Source organism: Lates calcarifer, linkage group LG12 (assembly GCF_001640805.2).
Source record: "Lates calcarifer isolate ASB-BC8 linkage group LG12, TLL_Latcal_v3, whole genome shotgun sequence".
Taxonomy (NCBI): domain Eukaryota; kingdom Metazoa; phylum Chordata; class Actinopteri; family Centropomidae; genus Lates; species Lates calcarifer.
This window is the reverse complement of record NC_066844.1, coordinates 469,006-486,728: the sequence shown is the minus strand read 5'-3', so window position 1 is coordinate 486,728 and position 17,723 is coordinate 469,006. Positions and strand designations below refer to the sequence as shown.

Below are 17,723 nucleotides of genomic sequence, written 5' to 3'. Positions count from 1 at the left end.
CAAAATAAATTATTAAACTATAAACAGTTCAAGCTGGTTTCAACACTGACAGACACTTGATGATGACCAGGTTTTCTTTTCCTGCGCGGCGTCGTCGTACAGACGCTGTGCAGCCTCTGTTACTGCGTCTTCACCTGATCGTCACAGAGGTGGAGGTAGAGACAGACATCATGAGGTAACTACTGAAGCTACGCTCAGGTCACATGACGCTCAGTCTGACTGGAGCAGGCCAGGTCCTGAGGGAGGCTCATCTAAATGATCGTTAATCGACCGGGGGCCGCTGAGGGCCCGAGGGACGACCAAGCACCTGCAGGGACGGCCATTATATGTCAGTGAGAGCCCGCGGGGACAACCTGAACGCACCGTGTGGCCTTCAGGGACAGACTCTCTGCCCTGTGGAACAGCAGGAACAGTCACTAACCATCGCCTGAGACCCTGCAGGGACTCAGCTCACAGACTAATTAAGGCCTCCAGACAGACAGGACTCAGCTGGTGTCGCCCTCTGGTGGTCATGTTCAGCACCTCTCCACCTTTGACCTTTGACCTTCCACCAGCTCAGACAGTAAATGACTAGAACACTGTGAAACAAATATTTATTAAAACCAGAGAACTCCTGTGTTCAAAGTATTATCAGCCTCGTATTAAAAGTACAAGCTCCTCAGTTATTAATACTGATGTGTAAGTTACATTTCAACCTTGTATTCTGGAGCTAATTTGAACAACCTTACATTTTACTGTAGTGTTAATGTAGAGCAGGAGAACGTGCTCTGAACTACAGAGGAGTAGAATTAGCTCCTATAATAATACTCAGCTCCAGTCCAGCTCTGCAGTGAATCATAATAAATTAGAGTTTCTATTAAAAGCATCATTGATGTTTGTGTTCGTCTCCAGAGATTTAGCTCATTTACTGCACGCCATGTTTCTGAATCTGAATAATAATATTGAACATGGTCCTTGACCCACACATGAACATGTACAGAGGAATATTCCATTCGTCATCCGCTGCTGGAGCAGGACTAACAGTATTTAGGTCAGTGAACACAGGTTCCTTTATGGAAATTCAGTCCAACATCCGTGCAGCGTGCAGAGCTCGTCACTGTGACGGACGCTCTCTGACCTGCAGCTACAAAATAAATCACATACAGAGCCATGTTCAGCTGCAGCTCCAGGCTTTCCTCAGATTACAGAGGCTGGATTATCCAGAGCAGAGAGATGAGATCATCCTCATTATCTTCTCTTTAAAACACAACACACACTCAGAGTCGACTAACGCAGTGTCACACACAGCAGCACACAGCAGGTTCTTCCTGTCTGTTTGAGTCCAGACCATAAATCTGAGCCTGTATTGATCCTGGAGACAGAACAGGAAGTCAGTCCTCACTGACATATTTTCAAAGTAAAAGCACTTTATGAAGGTTTCATTATTCCTGATGTTTTGTGAACACCTGATGAGTTCACTTCACTGTAACTGGGAAACATCAGCTCTGGACCTCAGCATGCTAATATGATGATGTATCATAATCTTAATAATTCCTGCTGTCGTCAGTGAAGGTTTAACCTTCCTCTCTGTCTGCTGGGTCTGACTCTGATGGCAGACAAAGAGACAGAGACAGACAGACTCAGAGAAGGTTTAGCGTCTGAATGGTCCATAAAGCTCCTTCTCTAATGCACAGACTCACTCACACAGAGCAGTTTCTACATGTAGAAAGTCAAACAAGTGAAATATGTTGATCAGAAAGAGTTTCGTCCTGACTGTTAATGTTTCCGGTCTGTCAGGAAACATCCGTCTGTTCTGTTCTCTCTGTTTCTGTCACACATGAAGTCCGACCGTCGCTCTGCCACAGCTGGCTCCCTGCTGCACATCTGGATGTTTCCACCCGAGCAGAAACGTATTCTCCTCCTGAGCAGAAATCTCAGGATCTCTCGACGTTTCTGGGGGTGGGGGGGCTCCGTGGATCTGTCTTGCTCTCGGTCAGACTGGGATCTGGGCTCTGGGTTGTGTTCCTCCAGATATTTCTGAGCAGTTTGTGGTGGTGATTTGTGATTTCTGGAAGCTGAAACGTTGACCTGTGTTTGGTGTTCGTGCTCTGTCGAGTGTCAGCTCTGATCTGTGGAGGTTGTGTAGGAGCATGTTTCAGCCCTTTGGACTGACTAACACTGTAAAATATTTGTCTGCCAGCTTCAGTTGAACTCTGTCATTGTTTCTTTCTGCTTCATATCTCACAGATCATTTGTCTCCATTCATTCATCAGCCTGTTGATTTTCTTATTTTTCATGTTTACAAGTCGAACACGCTGAGCAGAGATAATGTGAGCGGACACGTTCCACACTGTTTGTCATTAACTGCAGTTTTCCCAGAGAAACCCAGGAGTTCACGCAGTCGTCCTCATGTTTCAGACATCCAGCTGAGCACACACATCATTACACTCCCACACCACTGATATTGTGCTCTTACATAATTGTTGTTACTGTAGTTTGTTTGTCTCTGTATGAGGCCAAATGCGCTGCAGCTCCCGCTGCTTTCAGAGATGACAGTGTCCTCCTGCGAGTACGTTCAGCCGACACCGACGTGATGAAAACAGATTTTAGCCCAGAGCTGATTTACTTAGGAGCAGAGGAGGATGGAACAGAAGTTGTTTGCTCTAAAAGAAAACTCTGGATCCACAGTGTGTAACTGTTTCCATAGTAAACACCAACTTTGGCACACTTTCCCAGCATGCAGCAGCAGACTAACTGAGTGGCGGCCTTTTCTCCTCCCACACTGACTCGTATTTGTCACCGCTCCAGAGCAGAGTCATAATGAGTCCTCCCCCCTGTTTAGGGATCCCAGGGAAGTCTAATTAATGGACTTTATTTACACCCACGCCCGGCTCCCCGCCGAGACGAATTGACACACAACTCTTCAAACACAGGCGATGAGAGCGGATATGAAAACCTCTGCCTTTAACAACAGTTAGCTAATCAAAGTGTTTCTGCCTCTTTGAAATCACATCGATGTTTTACTGAGGTGTGAGACTGGATCAGACTCCGCTGAGCTTTGTCTTCATCACTTCATTGTTTTGTGCTTTAGTTCTGTTGTAAGCAGGAACGATGAAAACCAAAGAACATCTGTTTAAACAGGCGACGTCTCCACTGAGCTGTGGAGCTTTAAAAACCTGTGAAAGTGACTCATGGACGTAGGTTTAGTGTTGATACGAGGTGCTGTCGCAGAGTCTGTAAAAGCTGACGAACACTGGAGCTTCAGTCACAGATAACGACTGATGAAGTGGACGTCGCTGATGCTGTGACTGCTCTCAGTCTCCTGTCGGACAGTGTAGAAGGACGTGGTAATGACTCCCTGCAGCTACGTCCTGCTGTTTTAATTAGTGAAGGACGTCATTAATAATGACTGCTTTTGGTTGATGTGCTCGGCGAATCTGCAGAGTCTGCAGGAATAAACAGGAGGTGTATCAGATATAGAAATGAAGGACTTCAGTCACTGGACAAAGCCTCAGCTCACTTTTCTCTCATTGTGTCAAAATATGAAAATTAAAATCTCTGAACATCTGGAAACTAAAAAACACCAACAGATCCGTTTTACAGACAATGATGCATTCATGTGCGTCTGCAGAGAAGCTTTAACTGATGACGTTAATTGTTAAAGTACCTGAAATCCTTCATCCTACTGTACATGAAAGATGGACAACCTGCTGGACTCAACTCAGAAAAGAAAATGTCATCATAAATCAGTGATGATGAAAGACAGGAAATATCAGAAAGTGTTTAAACTTCAGGTTGAATCAGAGCACGAAGCTTCTTCAGCCACAGAAATACTACAAGACCTCATGTCTGTGTGAGCGTGGAGTACCAGAGTAAATGAGCTGTAGACGCTGACTCAGACCTGTAGTCCTGGTCTGAGTCTGTCACAGGGGATCAATGATCCTGGTTCAGTTTCATCTCACACAATCTGTAAAGTCCAACAGGAGGAGAAGAGTAAGATCAGGTGAGCGTCACTCCTCCTCACACACACACACACACACACACACAGACTCGCAGCAGAAATGAAGCGACCCTCAGATGTGATGAGATTAATCCTCAGTCCTCTGCTTGTTTGTTTCTTCTGTATCTGACGTGTCATCTTATCTCACTGATTCATATCAGAGAAAACTACTGCTGCCTTTTTATTGAGAAGCTGAACTGATGAGAGATACAGCACTGTGTGTGTGTGTGTGTGTGTCTCTGTGTGTCCACGCATGTCCACATGCATTGAAGTAATCAGATTACAGTTGGTTTTCTCCACTTAAACAAAACATCTACAGAGGTTTCTGCAGGTTTACCCCCCCCAGACTGTGGGGCTCAGAGCCTCTCTGGCCCATTACAGCTCGGCCGGGCCTCTTAATGCATTCATCCTGGGCCCATATTAGCCCTGTATTGGGTTCAGAGGGCCGCGCCTTCGGACGCAAGTGCAATATACACAGCACATAAAACATTTATGCTTTGGCCCAGCTGTCTGCTGCTGTAGGTGAGGGTCAGGAACACAGGATAATAAAACACATTCCTTCAGCAGCTCATAAACCCAGTCAGGAGTTCAGCTCTCTGTCTCACTGTTATTCAGCTGGATGAGACCCAGAAACAGACTGAGTTCGTTAGATGATGACTAGAATTTAAACAGGAGGTTTAACACAGACCCCCCCTTCTTTCCCTCCCCAGCTGTACATCCAGACGACCACACTGACCATCTCCATGAACCTGAGTGCGTCCGTGGCCCTCGGGATGCTCTACATGCCCAAAGTCTACGTCATCATCTTCCACCCGGAGCTCAACGTGCAGAAGAGGAAACGCTCCTTTAAAGCCGTCGTCACAGCCGCCACCATGTCGTCCCGACTCTCCCACAAAGCCAGCGACCGGCCCAACGGAGAGGCCAAGACGGAGCTGTGTGAGAACCTGGACCCCAACAGTAAGTACTGAGGGTTAGATGAACTCCTCACTGGTCCTGCTCTAACATAGGCTGTAGTAAATGAAGTGTAAAAGTGGGCTGGAAATCAATTGAGACATAATAAAGCATGTTATTATTTTACTCATTCGACCTTAGGTTTATTTCCCCTCGTGGACTGACTGAAGGAGGAGGATTAATACTGTTCCTGCTCCTCTGTCCGTCTCCTTTCCTCCACTGACACCATGAAAACGCTGTAAAATAAAAGTTGTTTCTGTCACATGTTGTGTTTCAAACCAAAACATGTTGCAGCCATTTTGTTTTTATTGATTGGGCAGAATATTACAAAGACTCCTCTCTGTCTCAGTGGAGGAAACACTGTCCACATCCTACCATGTAGTTTCTTTAAAGGAACAGTGCAACACTCAGAGAAAGCCTCTTCTCTCTGAGAGTCAGAGGTTCAGACTGACTTCACTCTCATGTCTTTACAGTGAGTATGATGCTAAGAAATAGTTCCTCAAATATCCTTCTCTAAAACAGAAAACTCTATCAACACTGCAGTTTTTATGCTGAAAAAAACAACATAGAACATAGTTTTAGATGGATGTGGTTTCCTTCAGACAGAGCTAGGCTCCATCTCCTGTCTGTGCTAAGCTAAGCTAACTGTTTCCTCCTGTCTTGTCTTTATGCTAAGCAGACATGAGAGTGGTATAAATCTGAACATCTGACTGACAGAATGAATTCATTTGAGTTAGGTCCATTTTTCTTCTCATGAAATTTTACCATGGTGCGTGTGGAATAGAAATAAAATAATCTGTGTCTATAAACGTATTTATCTCTGTGATGCTCAAACACTCTGAGCAGTTTTCTAATTCCTACCATGGTAAATGTCCATGACCGAGACTCTGCAGTTCAACGAGAGCATAACAAGCATGCAAAGACATCATTTTCTCTGGAGTGAAGGACATCATACAGCTCACTCCACAGGAAACCACAAGTGTAATATTTATATATTTAAAAAGTGTTTCTGTTCTCAGAAATAAAAAAGTGCACAAATTGAAATTACATGGCAATGTGATCAAATTACCACCTCACTGTGGGATTCCCTTTGGGGCTCTCAGGGACAACTCACCAAATAATGTTTTTCTCCCCCTGACAGGCTAATTTCATAATTTATCAGAGGTAAGAGCAAATTAATCTTCTCCTGCTTTGCTGTCCTGACCTTGATCCATTTTCCTCTGGAAGCTGGAGGGGGGAGGTCCGGGGGGAGAGAGAGAGAGAGAGAGAGAGATGGGAGGAATACATCTGAGTGGGACAGAGGCGGGAGAGTGTGGAGGGAATGTTAAATAACTTCCACAGCTCTTTATCGCCATCTTTCAATTGACTCATAACTTTTACATGAGGAGGGAGAGGAGAGTGTAATATGACTGTTTGAGTGGCAGATTTACAGTCTTTCTCCGGTGCTGCTGTTTTGGACGGTACTTTTTAACGGCACGTTTGACCCCTGAGACCTCAGCTTTTACTGCTCTGCTCCTGTCTCCTCATCGTAAACTGTCCATGTGGCGCGCTGCTGAATCCCTTATTCAACACTAGTGAGCGAAATCATGACACAGAAACAACCTGTTGAGATATTCCTCTGTGAAGGATTCACAGGTGGCGCTACACTGGGCCCAGAGCAAGAAGTGATTATTCATCCATTCAATCATTACTTTATTTTTGTTTCTCTCAAAATCCTGCTGATGTGGTCCAACAGAGCCCCCCTACAGTCAGTCACTGGCAGGGTGGTTAGCAATGTTAGCCAGATGTTGGTGGTGCTAGCCTGATGTTAGCCTGCCGTTGGTGATGTTAGCCTGATATTAGCCTGCTTTTGTTGATGTTAGCCTGATGTTAGCCTGCTGTTGTTGATGTTAGCCTGATGTTAGCCTGTTGTTGGTGATGTTATCCTGATGTTGGTGATATTAGCCTGATGTTAGCCTGCTGTTAGCCTGCTGTTGTTGATGTTAGCCTGATGTTAGCCTGCTGTTGTTGATGTTAGCCTGATGTTAGTCTGTTGTTGGTGATGTTAGCCTGATGTTGGTGATATTAGCCTGATGTTAGCCTGCTGTTGTTGATGTTAGCCTGATGTTAGCCTGCTGTTGGTGATATTAGCTGATGTTAGCCTGCTGTTGGTGATGTTAGCCTTTGTTGGTTGTATGAGCCTGATGTTAGCCTTCTGTTTGTGATGTTAGCCTGTCGTTGTTTTTTTAGCTGCTGTTAGCCTGTTGTTGGTGATGTTAGCTGATGTTAGCCTGTTGTGATGTTAGCCTATGTTAGCCTGTTGTTGGTGATGTTAGCCTGATGTTAGCCTGTTGTTGTGATTTTAGCCTGCTGTTAGCCTGTTGTTGGTGATGTTAGCCTGATGTGGTGATGTTAGCCTAATGTTAGCCTGTTGTTGGTGATGTTAGCCTATGTAGCTGTTGTTGGTGATGTTAGCCTGAATGTTAGCCTGTTGTTGGTGATGTTAGCCTGATGTTGGTGATGTTAGCCTAATGTTAGCTGTTGTTGGTGATGTTAGCCTGATGTTAAAATGTTAAAATCTGCAGTAGATTAGGATGGACGCTTGGCTTTATAAAAAGCTGATTGTATGTGTGCAGTACCTCTGAATCATCAGAAGTTTTTAGGAGACTTATGAGATTTGAACTTGACGGTCAGATGCCAAATATCTGCTCCTTGTTTGTTGGTATATTTAAATTCTGTAGCCCCACTCAGAAATAATGAAGCCCCTGCAGGTCAGAGTCTGTGCAGCCTTTGGGATCTTGATTGTCACAGCCCATAAATCAGTTGTGTTCGTTAATATGTGTCGGGGGACTTTTTCTGGTGTGTTATCAACATCGCAGGGACTGTGGGCCCCACCCTGTTTGACTATTCAGACTGAGTTCATGGTAGAGCAGACACAGCAGTGGTGGAGATGTGCTGGCAGACTGCAGCTCAGTCAGGACTCCCTGTAGACCAGCAGAGCCATCTGTTGGCCCGGGACCATCCAGTCGTACAACTCCCTCCTCATTTCTCACTCCATTTCTCTCTCTCTTTCTCCCGTCTGCTCACTCACCCTCAGGTTTACTGGTTTTTCTCTCACTCGATTTTTAAATCCTCTCTCTTCTCAATCTCTCGCCTCCTCCTCACCTGCTGCTGCTGTCCCCTCCTGTCTCCCCCCTCCTTCCCTCCCTCCCCTCTCTGTAATAGCCCTCAGTCACTTCAGATGGCTTCATCTCTCTTCTGCACTTATGGCCCTCTCTCCTTCTCCATCCTCTCTGCTCCTACAGCTGATTCTCCCACAACAAAGACTTCTATCTCTCACCGTTCTTCTGGCTTCAGCCGCTCTTCAAAGGCCAAATCTCTCTGATTCGACTCTTATAGGCCTCTCTGCCTTTCTTCAAAACCTGATTCCATATACAACAAAGGCTTCTATATATCTCTTAAAACTCATAAAGCCTCGGTTGCCCTCAGAAAGAATCCTTACAAGCAGTACTTTCCTTTTCCAAGCTCTGCCCCGGTGGAATACTTCTACTACATTCATTTCTCTGGGGATTAGCCTCTAACATTTCCACACGTGTAACTCACCCTTCAAGTCTTATTTTGAGAATGAATGTGGAAATTCACCTGAGAGCTGGAGACATCAGTAAATGAATTCACCCGAAACGTTTTTAAATACTTCTTTGTTTTTAAGGTTATTTGGCAGATATCTGAGCATGAATCTTAAAAGATGCTTCCAAAAGTCATTTGTCTGTATTCAGAACATTTTCATAATCTCCATAAACTCCTTTTACTCTTTCTTGTTACATTTTCAAGTGAATCCTTCTGGCCACCGTTTCAGGTTTTGTTCAAACCTTTTGTGTCTCTCAAACTAAAACCTGAAAAATATTTTTCTTCAAATCCTGCGTGTCCATATTTTTTCAGCCTCTGATATTATTGTACTTTCATCACCTCTAACACACCTTATCTTTGGAGCCATGTTTGGGCTTCAAGATCTTGAACAGTATTATTCATACCTTCACCAAACGCCCAGTTGATTTAATATTAGACTTCTTTAATGAGGTTCAGCTTTAAACACTTCAGGTCTCAAATGAAATCAAATGTAAAAAATCTAAAATCTAAAGAGAGATCCATGACTGGATTATGAATTGTCGTTTATTCTTAATGAGTCATTTTTTATCTGAATGCTAATTGTAGTTAGCAGTTGATCTTTTTTTTAGAGAGAATATACTGTAACAGCAGGTGAAGAGTCTCCAGTGTGAATTTTCACATTTTAGAAAAATGGATCACAGACCACATTCAGACATTATTACCTTCAGTTCATGTTTCATCCTGGAAGAAAACCATTCACTGTTACTGTCCATCCAGTGAACTCCGCTCGTTTCTTCACACTGACCCCGGGGCAGTTTGAGCTGTGACGTCGTCCCCTGATTGGACGGTTTGGACCCGTCACACCTGAAACTGACACATTAAGACAAAGACACCTTCAGGCCTTCATATGCAAACTCTGCCATTTTCTCAGTTATCTCTGCGAGTGATGGATGATGAGCTTTTGGCTCGAAGCCATTTGTCAGCAGACGAACACCGGGGGCCAAGCAGAGATGGGGGGGGGCAGAGCTGCAGGGGGGAGATAGGGAGGGGGTCATAACTGAAGGGAACACCACAGACGACGCCTGCTCGGCCTTCTCAGTTAATATCTGACATATATAGACAGACTTATATAATATCAGGCTGTTTAGTGATGGATCACATGGCTGATGAATTCCACATGATCAACGAAATTCTCAGCAATCAATCATCAATAATCAATTAAATATGCCCATCCTTAGCCTGACTCCTGAACAAACTTCAACCTGAGCAGGTGGAGGCGCCCACAGTCTGAGGCCTCCTGCTTTGTGCTGGATGTTGTGACTTTAACAAGAGAAACATGATCTTACTTTAGAGAAGCTGATACCTGTGTAACATTCCCTCAGTTTCGTCCTCTGTGGATGCTTCGGCCTCTGAGTTATGACCTCTCATCACCCGTAACACTTCACATCCCTGTGCAGATACAACAGAGGAAAGGACGAGTCTGTCTGTAATGAGTCTGTCAGTCAGTCTGAGAGTTCAAAATTCAGGTCTTATTAAAATCTTCATCAAGTCTCATTTTACCTCAGTCATCACCTACAGTCAGCTCTTCATCTAAAGCAGCAGCCACAGAGACTGAAGCTGATCTGTGCTTCTCCTCCTCAGGTCCAGCAGCAAAGAAGAAATACGTGAGCTACAACGACCTTGTGATCTAATGGCATTCCTCCATCAGAACGACAGACTGGAAAGGAAGGAGAGAGAGAGAGATGACAGCAGGAGATGTCTGGTCTCCTGTCCTGTTTAAAACAAGAAACAAAGGAAAGAAAGGATGTTTTTAAGTTCTGGTTTTGGGTTTTTCTTTTTTCTTTTTTTGGTCTCATGTGCTTCAGTGCCCACCACAGATTTTCAGACGCTGAAGCAAAGCCTTGTGGGACAGACTTTCCCTCGGTCTGAGAGAAAGAAGCGAGAACGAGATGAGGGTGAAGAGGTGTTTGAAAAAGACAGTGTGGTGACGGGAAGTTAAAAAATAAAACCCTGAGTCTTTTTGTTTGTGATAACCGTAGAGGGAACAGACGCAGGACGCAGCGCCGGACGTCTCTCAGCCTCCGGCTTGTCGTGAACCAGCACGTTGCTCAGGGGGCTCCATGTTGCGTCTCTGCTGCTGATGTCAAACGAAGCAGCCGTCCTTTCTACAGAGCCCGCCTCCTCTCGTCTCTTACTGTTCCTCCAAACTGTCGACCTGTGTGTAGTTCTTTATGGCTTATCTGTTGGCCTACTTTAGTTGTTGATTTCAGTTTGGTTTTTATTTCGAAGGCGACGATGATTATGACGTCGATGATGAATCTATTTTGCTCTTGCTTCTTGGATGCACATTGTTTTTTATTAAAGCCATATTCTTCGCTTTGAGATTCGAGGGCTTTGCTCACGCTGCCAGTGGAATCTGACTTTTGTCAAATCTCTGGGTGATGATCCATGAACGCAGCATCCCTGCTGACAAATTGGACGACACAGTTATTTAGTACAAAGGTTTGTAAAGTCCTGACACTGTGGACAAACTGAGACGACTTTGTGACGCAAATTTTAAGATTACGAAAGTGGACATAAGACATGAGGTCGCCTGGACTGGGAATAAGATCTGAAGTCACCAGTTTTCTCTGAGACTTCTCGTGGTCATCCACAGAGAACGAACCAAACATCACACGTCTGCACTCTGTTCATTCGAGTCCAGAAATCTTTACTTCAGTCGCCCGACATGGTAAAAAGTCAGATTCCTCTGCTGGCCGTGAACGTAAAGCTTCAGATAAAAAACAGAAGAAAAAAACCAGTCGTGTTTTAAAAGGCCTTTTTGTTTGAACTGTTTGAAATGTTTGTGGTCCCATGATGAAAGCATTCCCATCCCAACATGTGTGTTCCTCCTCCACACACATACATGACGACTTCTGCAGTGTTTTGTAGGTGTACGATGATGATGATGACGATGATGATGACCCTTAACCGTGTTGTAGCCGACATAAAGAGAACCTCCTTCGGTCCGGCCGTCACTGGACTGCTGATACGACAAAAGGTGTTGATGTTGAGGTTGTCAATGCATGCCTGATATGTTTCGATGTTGAAACAGAATCAGAAAAAAAAAGTTTAAAATAATGAAATCTTCACAGCACAGTTGATTCCACCTGTCTGCTCTGAATTGTACTGTTTTTTCTTCACGTTCTGTTTCTTTACCGTTAACTTCCTCTGATACTTTCTCACACAGCAGAATATGGCTTTGATTGGTTTCTTATTTTCCTGGAAACTATGGGAAACGGAGAAGAAGATGAATATATATTTAAAAAAAAGAAAATCCTTGTTAAAAAAAGGAAGCATGTATGTTTTCTACTGTTTGTACTAGGTATATTCATGTTGCCCTTGCTGCTTATGTGCCAATGTTGTGGGAGAGATTTACATTTGGCCACTCATGCAACTATTCTGTGGTGTTGTCCAAGAATGTATCAACATGAAATAAAAAAAAAACATTTGGTTATTTTTTTTATATATATATATTCCCTGAGGAAAAAGCAGTTTGGTATTCGTCTCTTACTCAGAAAGCTTTTTCACTTGAATGGCCTTGAGAAATATTCAATTTATTTCATTCACACATGGACCTCCATCAGAACAATGAAATCAGTGTGCTTCTGGATTTGTAGAATATCACAATTTGCCTGAAAAAAAAAGAAAAAAAAATCGTCCTGTCTCCATTTCCTTTTTCCCTTTTCTTTGTTCTAATTGAGATTTAACTTGGTTCCCTTTGTGCAGAGAATGGGCAGTGAAAAAACTGTTGGGAATAAATAAAAGGAGAATATCTGAAGTGCATGGGTGATTTCAGAAAATGAACCACTCCATCTCGGTTCCTGAAAAGCTTGTTTTTCACCAGGATTTCATCGAACATCATCAATAAAAGTAAGTCTACAGATCCTGAACACACAGCACAGATAACGCCGCAGTGTTTGCCACGCTCACCTGGTCCTTGTACTATTACAAAAATCATTATCTCCAACATTGAGATAAGTTGCCACTTCATGAGTGGAATAAATGCATGGAGACGAGGGGAGGTCCGTGAATGAGTTCTGTTTGCCCTTCCCTGTGACCACTCACACTGGCCTTCTGCCAAACATGGAGGTTCAGAGGCAGCTGCAGCAACAAGAGGCAGATTATTATTTCACTGGTCAGGCACAGAAACAGAGCCAGGGAGAGTACAAGTGCTGCTACTGGAAGGAGGATGGATCGGATCCCTGCCCAGAGAGAGACCTTCATTAACCCAGAAACATCTCTATATATCACTACCACACTCCACTGACAAAAACAGGGATTTTACTGGGAGCTGCTGGAATACCACTGCCTCCATCTGTTGGCATGTCTGTGTTACTGTGTGGTACTTTTACTCATGTAAAGTACCTGATTACTTCTTCCGCCACTGAATGTCTCACAGTAACAATACAGAGATGCAACATTACCACAGTGATCCCCACAGAGAGACACAAAACACTCACAAACACACGACAACACAGAGACTCAACACAACTTCACTGAGATGTAAAATGAGTGAAAAGAGACAAACTGAACCAACCACAGAGAGGCACGAAACGACAGTAAGAACAGCTGCAAACACAAACTGTGCACCGGGCCACAGAGTCCAGCTTAACTGACCTTTCACCTCTGAGGAGACGCATCAAGGTGACCTGTCAGCTGTCTCAGTATCATATGACGGAAGACAGAGGATGAATATATTCTCCTGTCTCACCCCCTTCACCCCCTCACCCCCTCTCATACTGAATCCCTGGAAATGATACAGCAAGACTGTCGTCCTCCGTCTCTGAGCCTCTTTCTGAGCGATAGATAAGAGCGGGGGGCGGCTCTGTGTGGATTCACATAACTAACCTTCAGTGTCCAATTAGATTAGCCTCCGCCGAACCAATTAGTGTTTCTGGGAGCAGGGATGAGATGCCAGTGGTGGCATTAGGGCTCTGATAGCCTAGCAGCAGGAAAACATGCTGACGAAGCCCTTCAATAGCCACTGCAGTGGAAAATGCACTTTCTCTCTGCTCGCATAATAATAGAAAAAAGTTTTTAAACTGGGAACAAAAATACTTGTAAAACAAAAATTGGGCCGAGCTGTAAACTTTGGCATTAATTAATGAGAAGTGCTACAACACTTCCTGTCCTGGGAAAACAACTGTTGTAAGCAAAAACTGGGTAGAAACACAAATCAATGCATCAGATTAATGTTTTATAGGACTTTTCACAGCCTGGAAGTTTATTCACACCAGACTCCATTGTTTAAAATGTCCAGTCTAACAAACAGATCTAATATCTATTTGTTGTGACCTCAAACACAGCATGGACAGGAAACAGGAAGTAGAATGTTGAGGAGTTCTTTCCATAAATGGAACAAAAAATAAAAATAAAAACAATATAAATGACAAAAAATAAATAAAACTACAAGGGCCAACCATAACAAAGTACTATTCAGTACTCAAAGGACAAACAGAGGAAGAATAATTTAGAAAATATGTCAGACTGTAAATCTATATTCACACTGTTTACTCAGAAAAAGATGTTCTGAACATTTCAGACCAGGAAAGTATCAAGAAGACAGATGAGAGTATGAAAACATAGAAGGAGATGTGTTCAGGTGTAAGGGGGAAAGTTCCACATGAAGAGCAACACTTTCGGTTTTATTTAAAACCACAGATTTGAGAATAAAAAAACTTATATGATCCAGACCTTATCGGTATCCCTGATGTAGTTTAAGACCAATCAGAGGCGGTTGCTAGGCGGAACAGAATAAGATGGCCAATTGGCGTTTTTGTCTGTAGTTGTTGGCTTGCGTGTGTCGTCATTGGTCGCGTCGTGTGTTGTGATTGGTCATGACCTTCGGGGAGGAGCGTAGAGAGACGGAGAAACGATTTAAACCACCGTTTGAACCATGACTTCGGTTTGTCAGTGCTGTGAGAAAACTGAACCACCGATGAAGCCTGGATGTTAAAACAAACTATGGAGCTGCTTTTTGTCGAACACCAGTGAGACTGGACGCTGAACACAACTGCGGCGTGAAGGTAAGGCTACGGAGCAAACTAGCTAGCGACTAGCGTTAGCATTTGCGTTAGCGCGAGCGTTAGCATTAGCCTCTCTTTTAATCATTTACATCTTCTGACCTTACTTCCATTTTCAGTCGTCTATATCTCGTGGGTCAGAGTGTGTTTGAGTCCCTGACATGAGTTGTGGATCCCCAACGTGGACATGTGAAAACACAACTAGCTCCTGAGTCGGTTTAAATCCCTGTTGTGTTTGTTTGCAGTCACTTTACCGACAGTTAGCATCTCTGTACCTTTGTGTTCCATCCTGGTCATTTTAACTCTGTCGTGTCGGTGTCATCGTTTTGTGTCTATTTGTGGTCATGTTATAATGTGTCTGTACCTGGCTGCTTTAAACCTGTATGTCAGCGTTAGCGTCAGCTTTATGTTTTAGTGATGCTTTTGGGGGTTTTCTCCTTTTTGTAGTCGATTTTATCGTGTGTTTGTGTTTCTGTGACTGCAGCGGCCCTGACATGAGCTGTGGAGGGTGGTAACTGTTTAGTCTGTCTGATTATCATGTCGTTGGTCTCATTGCATGATGTTGCAACTTTTACTGGCTGTTTTACATCTGTTTATAGTCAGCTGCTTCTTTGTGTCTTTGTTTTCGTTCTTACTGCGTCTCTGTAGTTCTGTGTCCTGAACATTTTACATTTCTTTAAGGTTATTTTTTGTTTCATTGTGATTGTTTTGCATCTCAATTTTTTTGTCTGTTGTTTTTGTTTGTCCTCGTAGATCTATCCATAGCTATCTATTGACCCACAGTTGTAGTGATGAGAAATTCATTTGTGGTGTCTTAATACTTGACTTGAGCTCAGTTTTATGTAAAAGTCAAGCTTGAAAACTAAACTTTAAATATTGTCATGTTTTAATATTGTGAGATCTCATCCCACCCTGGTGATTAGTCATTTGTTTGTTTGGACTTGATGCTTGATTGAGCTCAGTTTGGTGTTAAAGGCTTGAAAACTACATTTTGACTCTGTGCCCCTCCACAATGCATGAGCTGAGATTACAGTTAAAAATCATTACACCAACATTTAAGCTTTTAAAGTCAAAATTCTGTTTTCAGATTTCTTTACATTGCTTATTGCTTTTTTAGGTCAGTCAAGTTTTATTTGTAATTGTCAAGTCTTTATTGTTTAGTTTTCATGGTGTGGGTTTTAGTGGTAAAAAGTTTCAGTGGCTATGTTGTATTAGTTATTTAATCAGTGTTTCAGGTGTTGTACTTGTGTTTTCCAGGTTGACTTGTTCAGCTGCTCATCAACAGAAACATCAACATCATCTTACAGACCAACAGGTATGTGTCTGAAACCCAGTACCCAGTCTGAAAAACGTGTTAATTTTACCTGTTGGTCAAAGCGTGTTTTAAAAATATCTTTACAATGTATAACAACCATTCTACACTTCTCCACTAAAAGCATTTTCACATAAGCTGCTGATAAGACCTTTGTAAATTTGGTTATTTTTCATTAAACAAAAGCAACACAAAACAAAAACATTTTAAGTATGTGTTAATAAGAAGAAGGTTGAAATGTGAAATAATGATTCTGTATGTGATCGTCTGTGGTGGAAGAACTACTAAATAGACTTTTTACTGAAGTATAATAAACAACACAAACACAGACAGTGTTTGTTAAATGTTGTGGTTCAGCTGTAATGTTGAATATTTATCTGTGTCAAATCATGGTTAAACTGTGAGGAATAGGTAGTAGTGTATTGATTATTTTCCTTTGTATGTTTCTCTGATTTCCTCCAGGTGTCACTACTTCATCCATGACATCGTCCATGATCGCAGAGACATTGTCCATGATCAGAGACATTGTCCCATGCTTTGTAGAGACCTGCGCAAGAATCAGCAGAGACAGGGGTCACCGATTCGATGGCATTGCCCTGCAATCATGGAGACATTGTCAGTGGTCACAGAGACACTGTCTGTGATCTCAGAGACATTGTCAGTGGTCACAGAGACACTGTCTGTGATCTCAGAGACATTGTCCATGATCACAACAACATAGTACGTAATCTCAGAGACATTGTCCGTGATCACAGAGACGTAGTCCATGATCACAGAGAGTCTTCATACGATGAGGAAGTTCTTTGAGACCAGGACAGAGTCCTCCAGGTAATTCACAAACAGCTTTACATCAACTGTCCAACTCAAAAAAATAGGCTTAACTTGTTAATTAAGTTTATTTACATAGTTTTTGTAAGAAAACTTGAAAGAAAAGGAGGAATTTAAGGATGAAATGGCTGTTACTGCAAAGTATTGGAAAGATAATGACCAGTAATGCCGAGTACTGAGTAGTTATTTTTGATGAATGTTGTATTTGGAAAAACCTCATTTTAAACAAAGGTTCTATGTGTTTCAGCTGAATTCACAGAAAAAACAGGATCTACCAAAGGTAAAGATAAGATTTTTTTTATTTCTATATAAAACAGATCAAAAATATATTTCTAAAGCTTAACATAAACAATTTATTCCATTATTAAAATATAATTAGTAAAAACCGAGACACTTAAATTGTCTCTCAGAATGTCACAAAAAGTATGTAACATAAGTGTAATACCAGAAGTAATCTGTAACATAAAAATAATGTTAATGACATCATAGTAATCTATATTAATAAAAGTAATGTACTTTTAAAATAATTACTAATATCAGAAGAAAGATGTAATAGTCAACAAAATTGTCATTGTATACTTAGATGTCAAAAATTGCCATAGTATAATAAGGCGCATAAAAAAAAACTGAAAAGAATATGCCATATTATAAAAAGGCTTCAAAAATGGCCAAAAGATGTCATAGTATAATATGACATAAAAATGGTCAAAAAATGTCATAGTATAGTATGGCATCAAAAAACATTTAAAAATGTCATATTACAGTATGGAATGAAAAAACATTTAAAAATGTCATAGTATAGTATGGCATCAAAAATCACAAAAAAGTCATATATAGTATGGCATCAAAAATGGTCAAAAAATGTCAAAAATCACCTTAAAAAGTCATACTATAGTATGGCATCAAAAACGGTCAACAAAAGTCAGTATAGTATGGCATCAAAAATGGTCAAAAAAAGTCATAGTATAGTATGGCATCAAAAAATCACCAAAAAAGTCATAGT

The 17,723-nt window shown here is 42.2% G+C and overlaps 1 protein-coding gene and 1 long non-coding RNA gene across 4 annotated transcripts in view; both read left to right on the top strand.

Annotated features, from left to right (window-relative positions):
* The window catches only part of LOC108884963 (metabotropic glutamate receptor 7), a 189,972-nt gene extending 177,961 nt beyond the window's left edge, over nt 1-12,011 (top strand). For 2 of the 3 annotated variants that reach the window (XM_051074565.1, XM_018679118.2), the window contains 2 exons: nt 4,690-4,936; nt 10,157-12,011. In XM_051074565.1, coding sequence (XP_050930522.1) covers nt 4,690-4,936; nt 10,157-10,206 — 297 coding nt within the window. In that variant the 3' untranslated portion in view covers nt 10,207-12,011. Of the gene's footprint in view, nt 1-4,689; nt 4,937-6,071; nt 6,095-10,156 lie in introns of all 3 variants that reach the window. The other variant, XM_018679119.2, reaches the window with a different exon arrangement.
* Nucleotides 12,012-14,410: 2,399 nt separating this feature from the next.
* LOC127143132 (uncharacterized) overlaps nt 14,411-17,723 on the top strand; it is a 115,930-nt gene continuing 112,617 nt past the window's right edge. The window contains exons 1-4 of the long non-coding RNA XR_007814339.1: nt 14,411-14,583; nt 15,838-15,895; nt 16,355-16,720; nt 16,968-17,000. This is a non-coding gene — a long non-coding RNA (uncharacterized LOC127143132). The remainder of the gene's footprint in view (nt 14,584-15,837; nt 15,896-16,354; nt 16,721-16,967; nt 17,001-17,723) is intronic.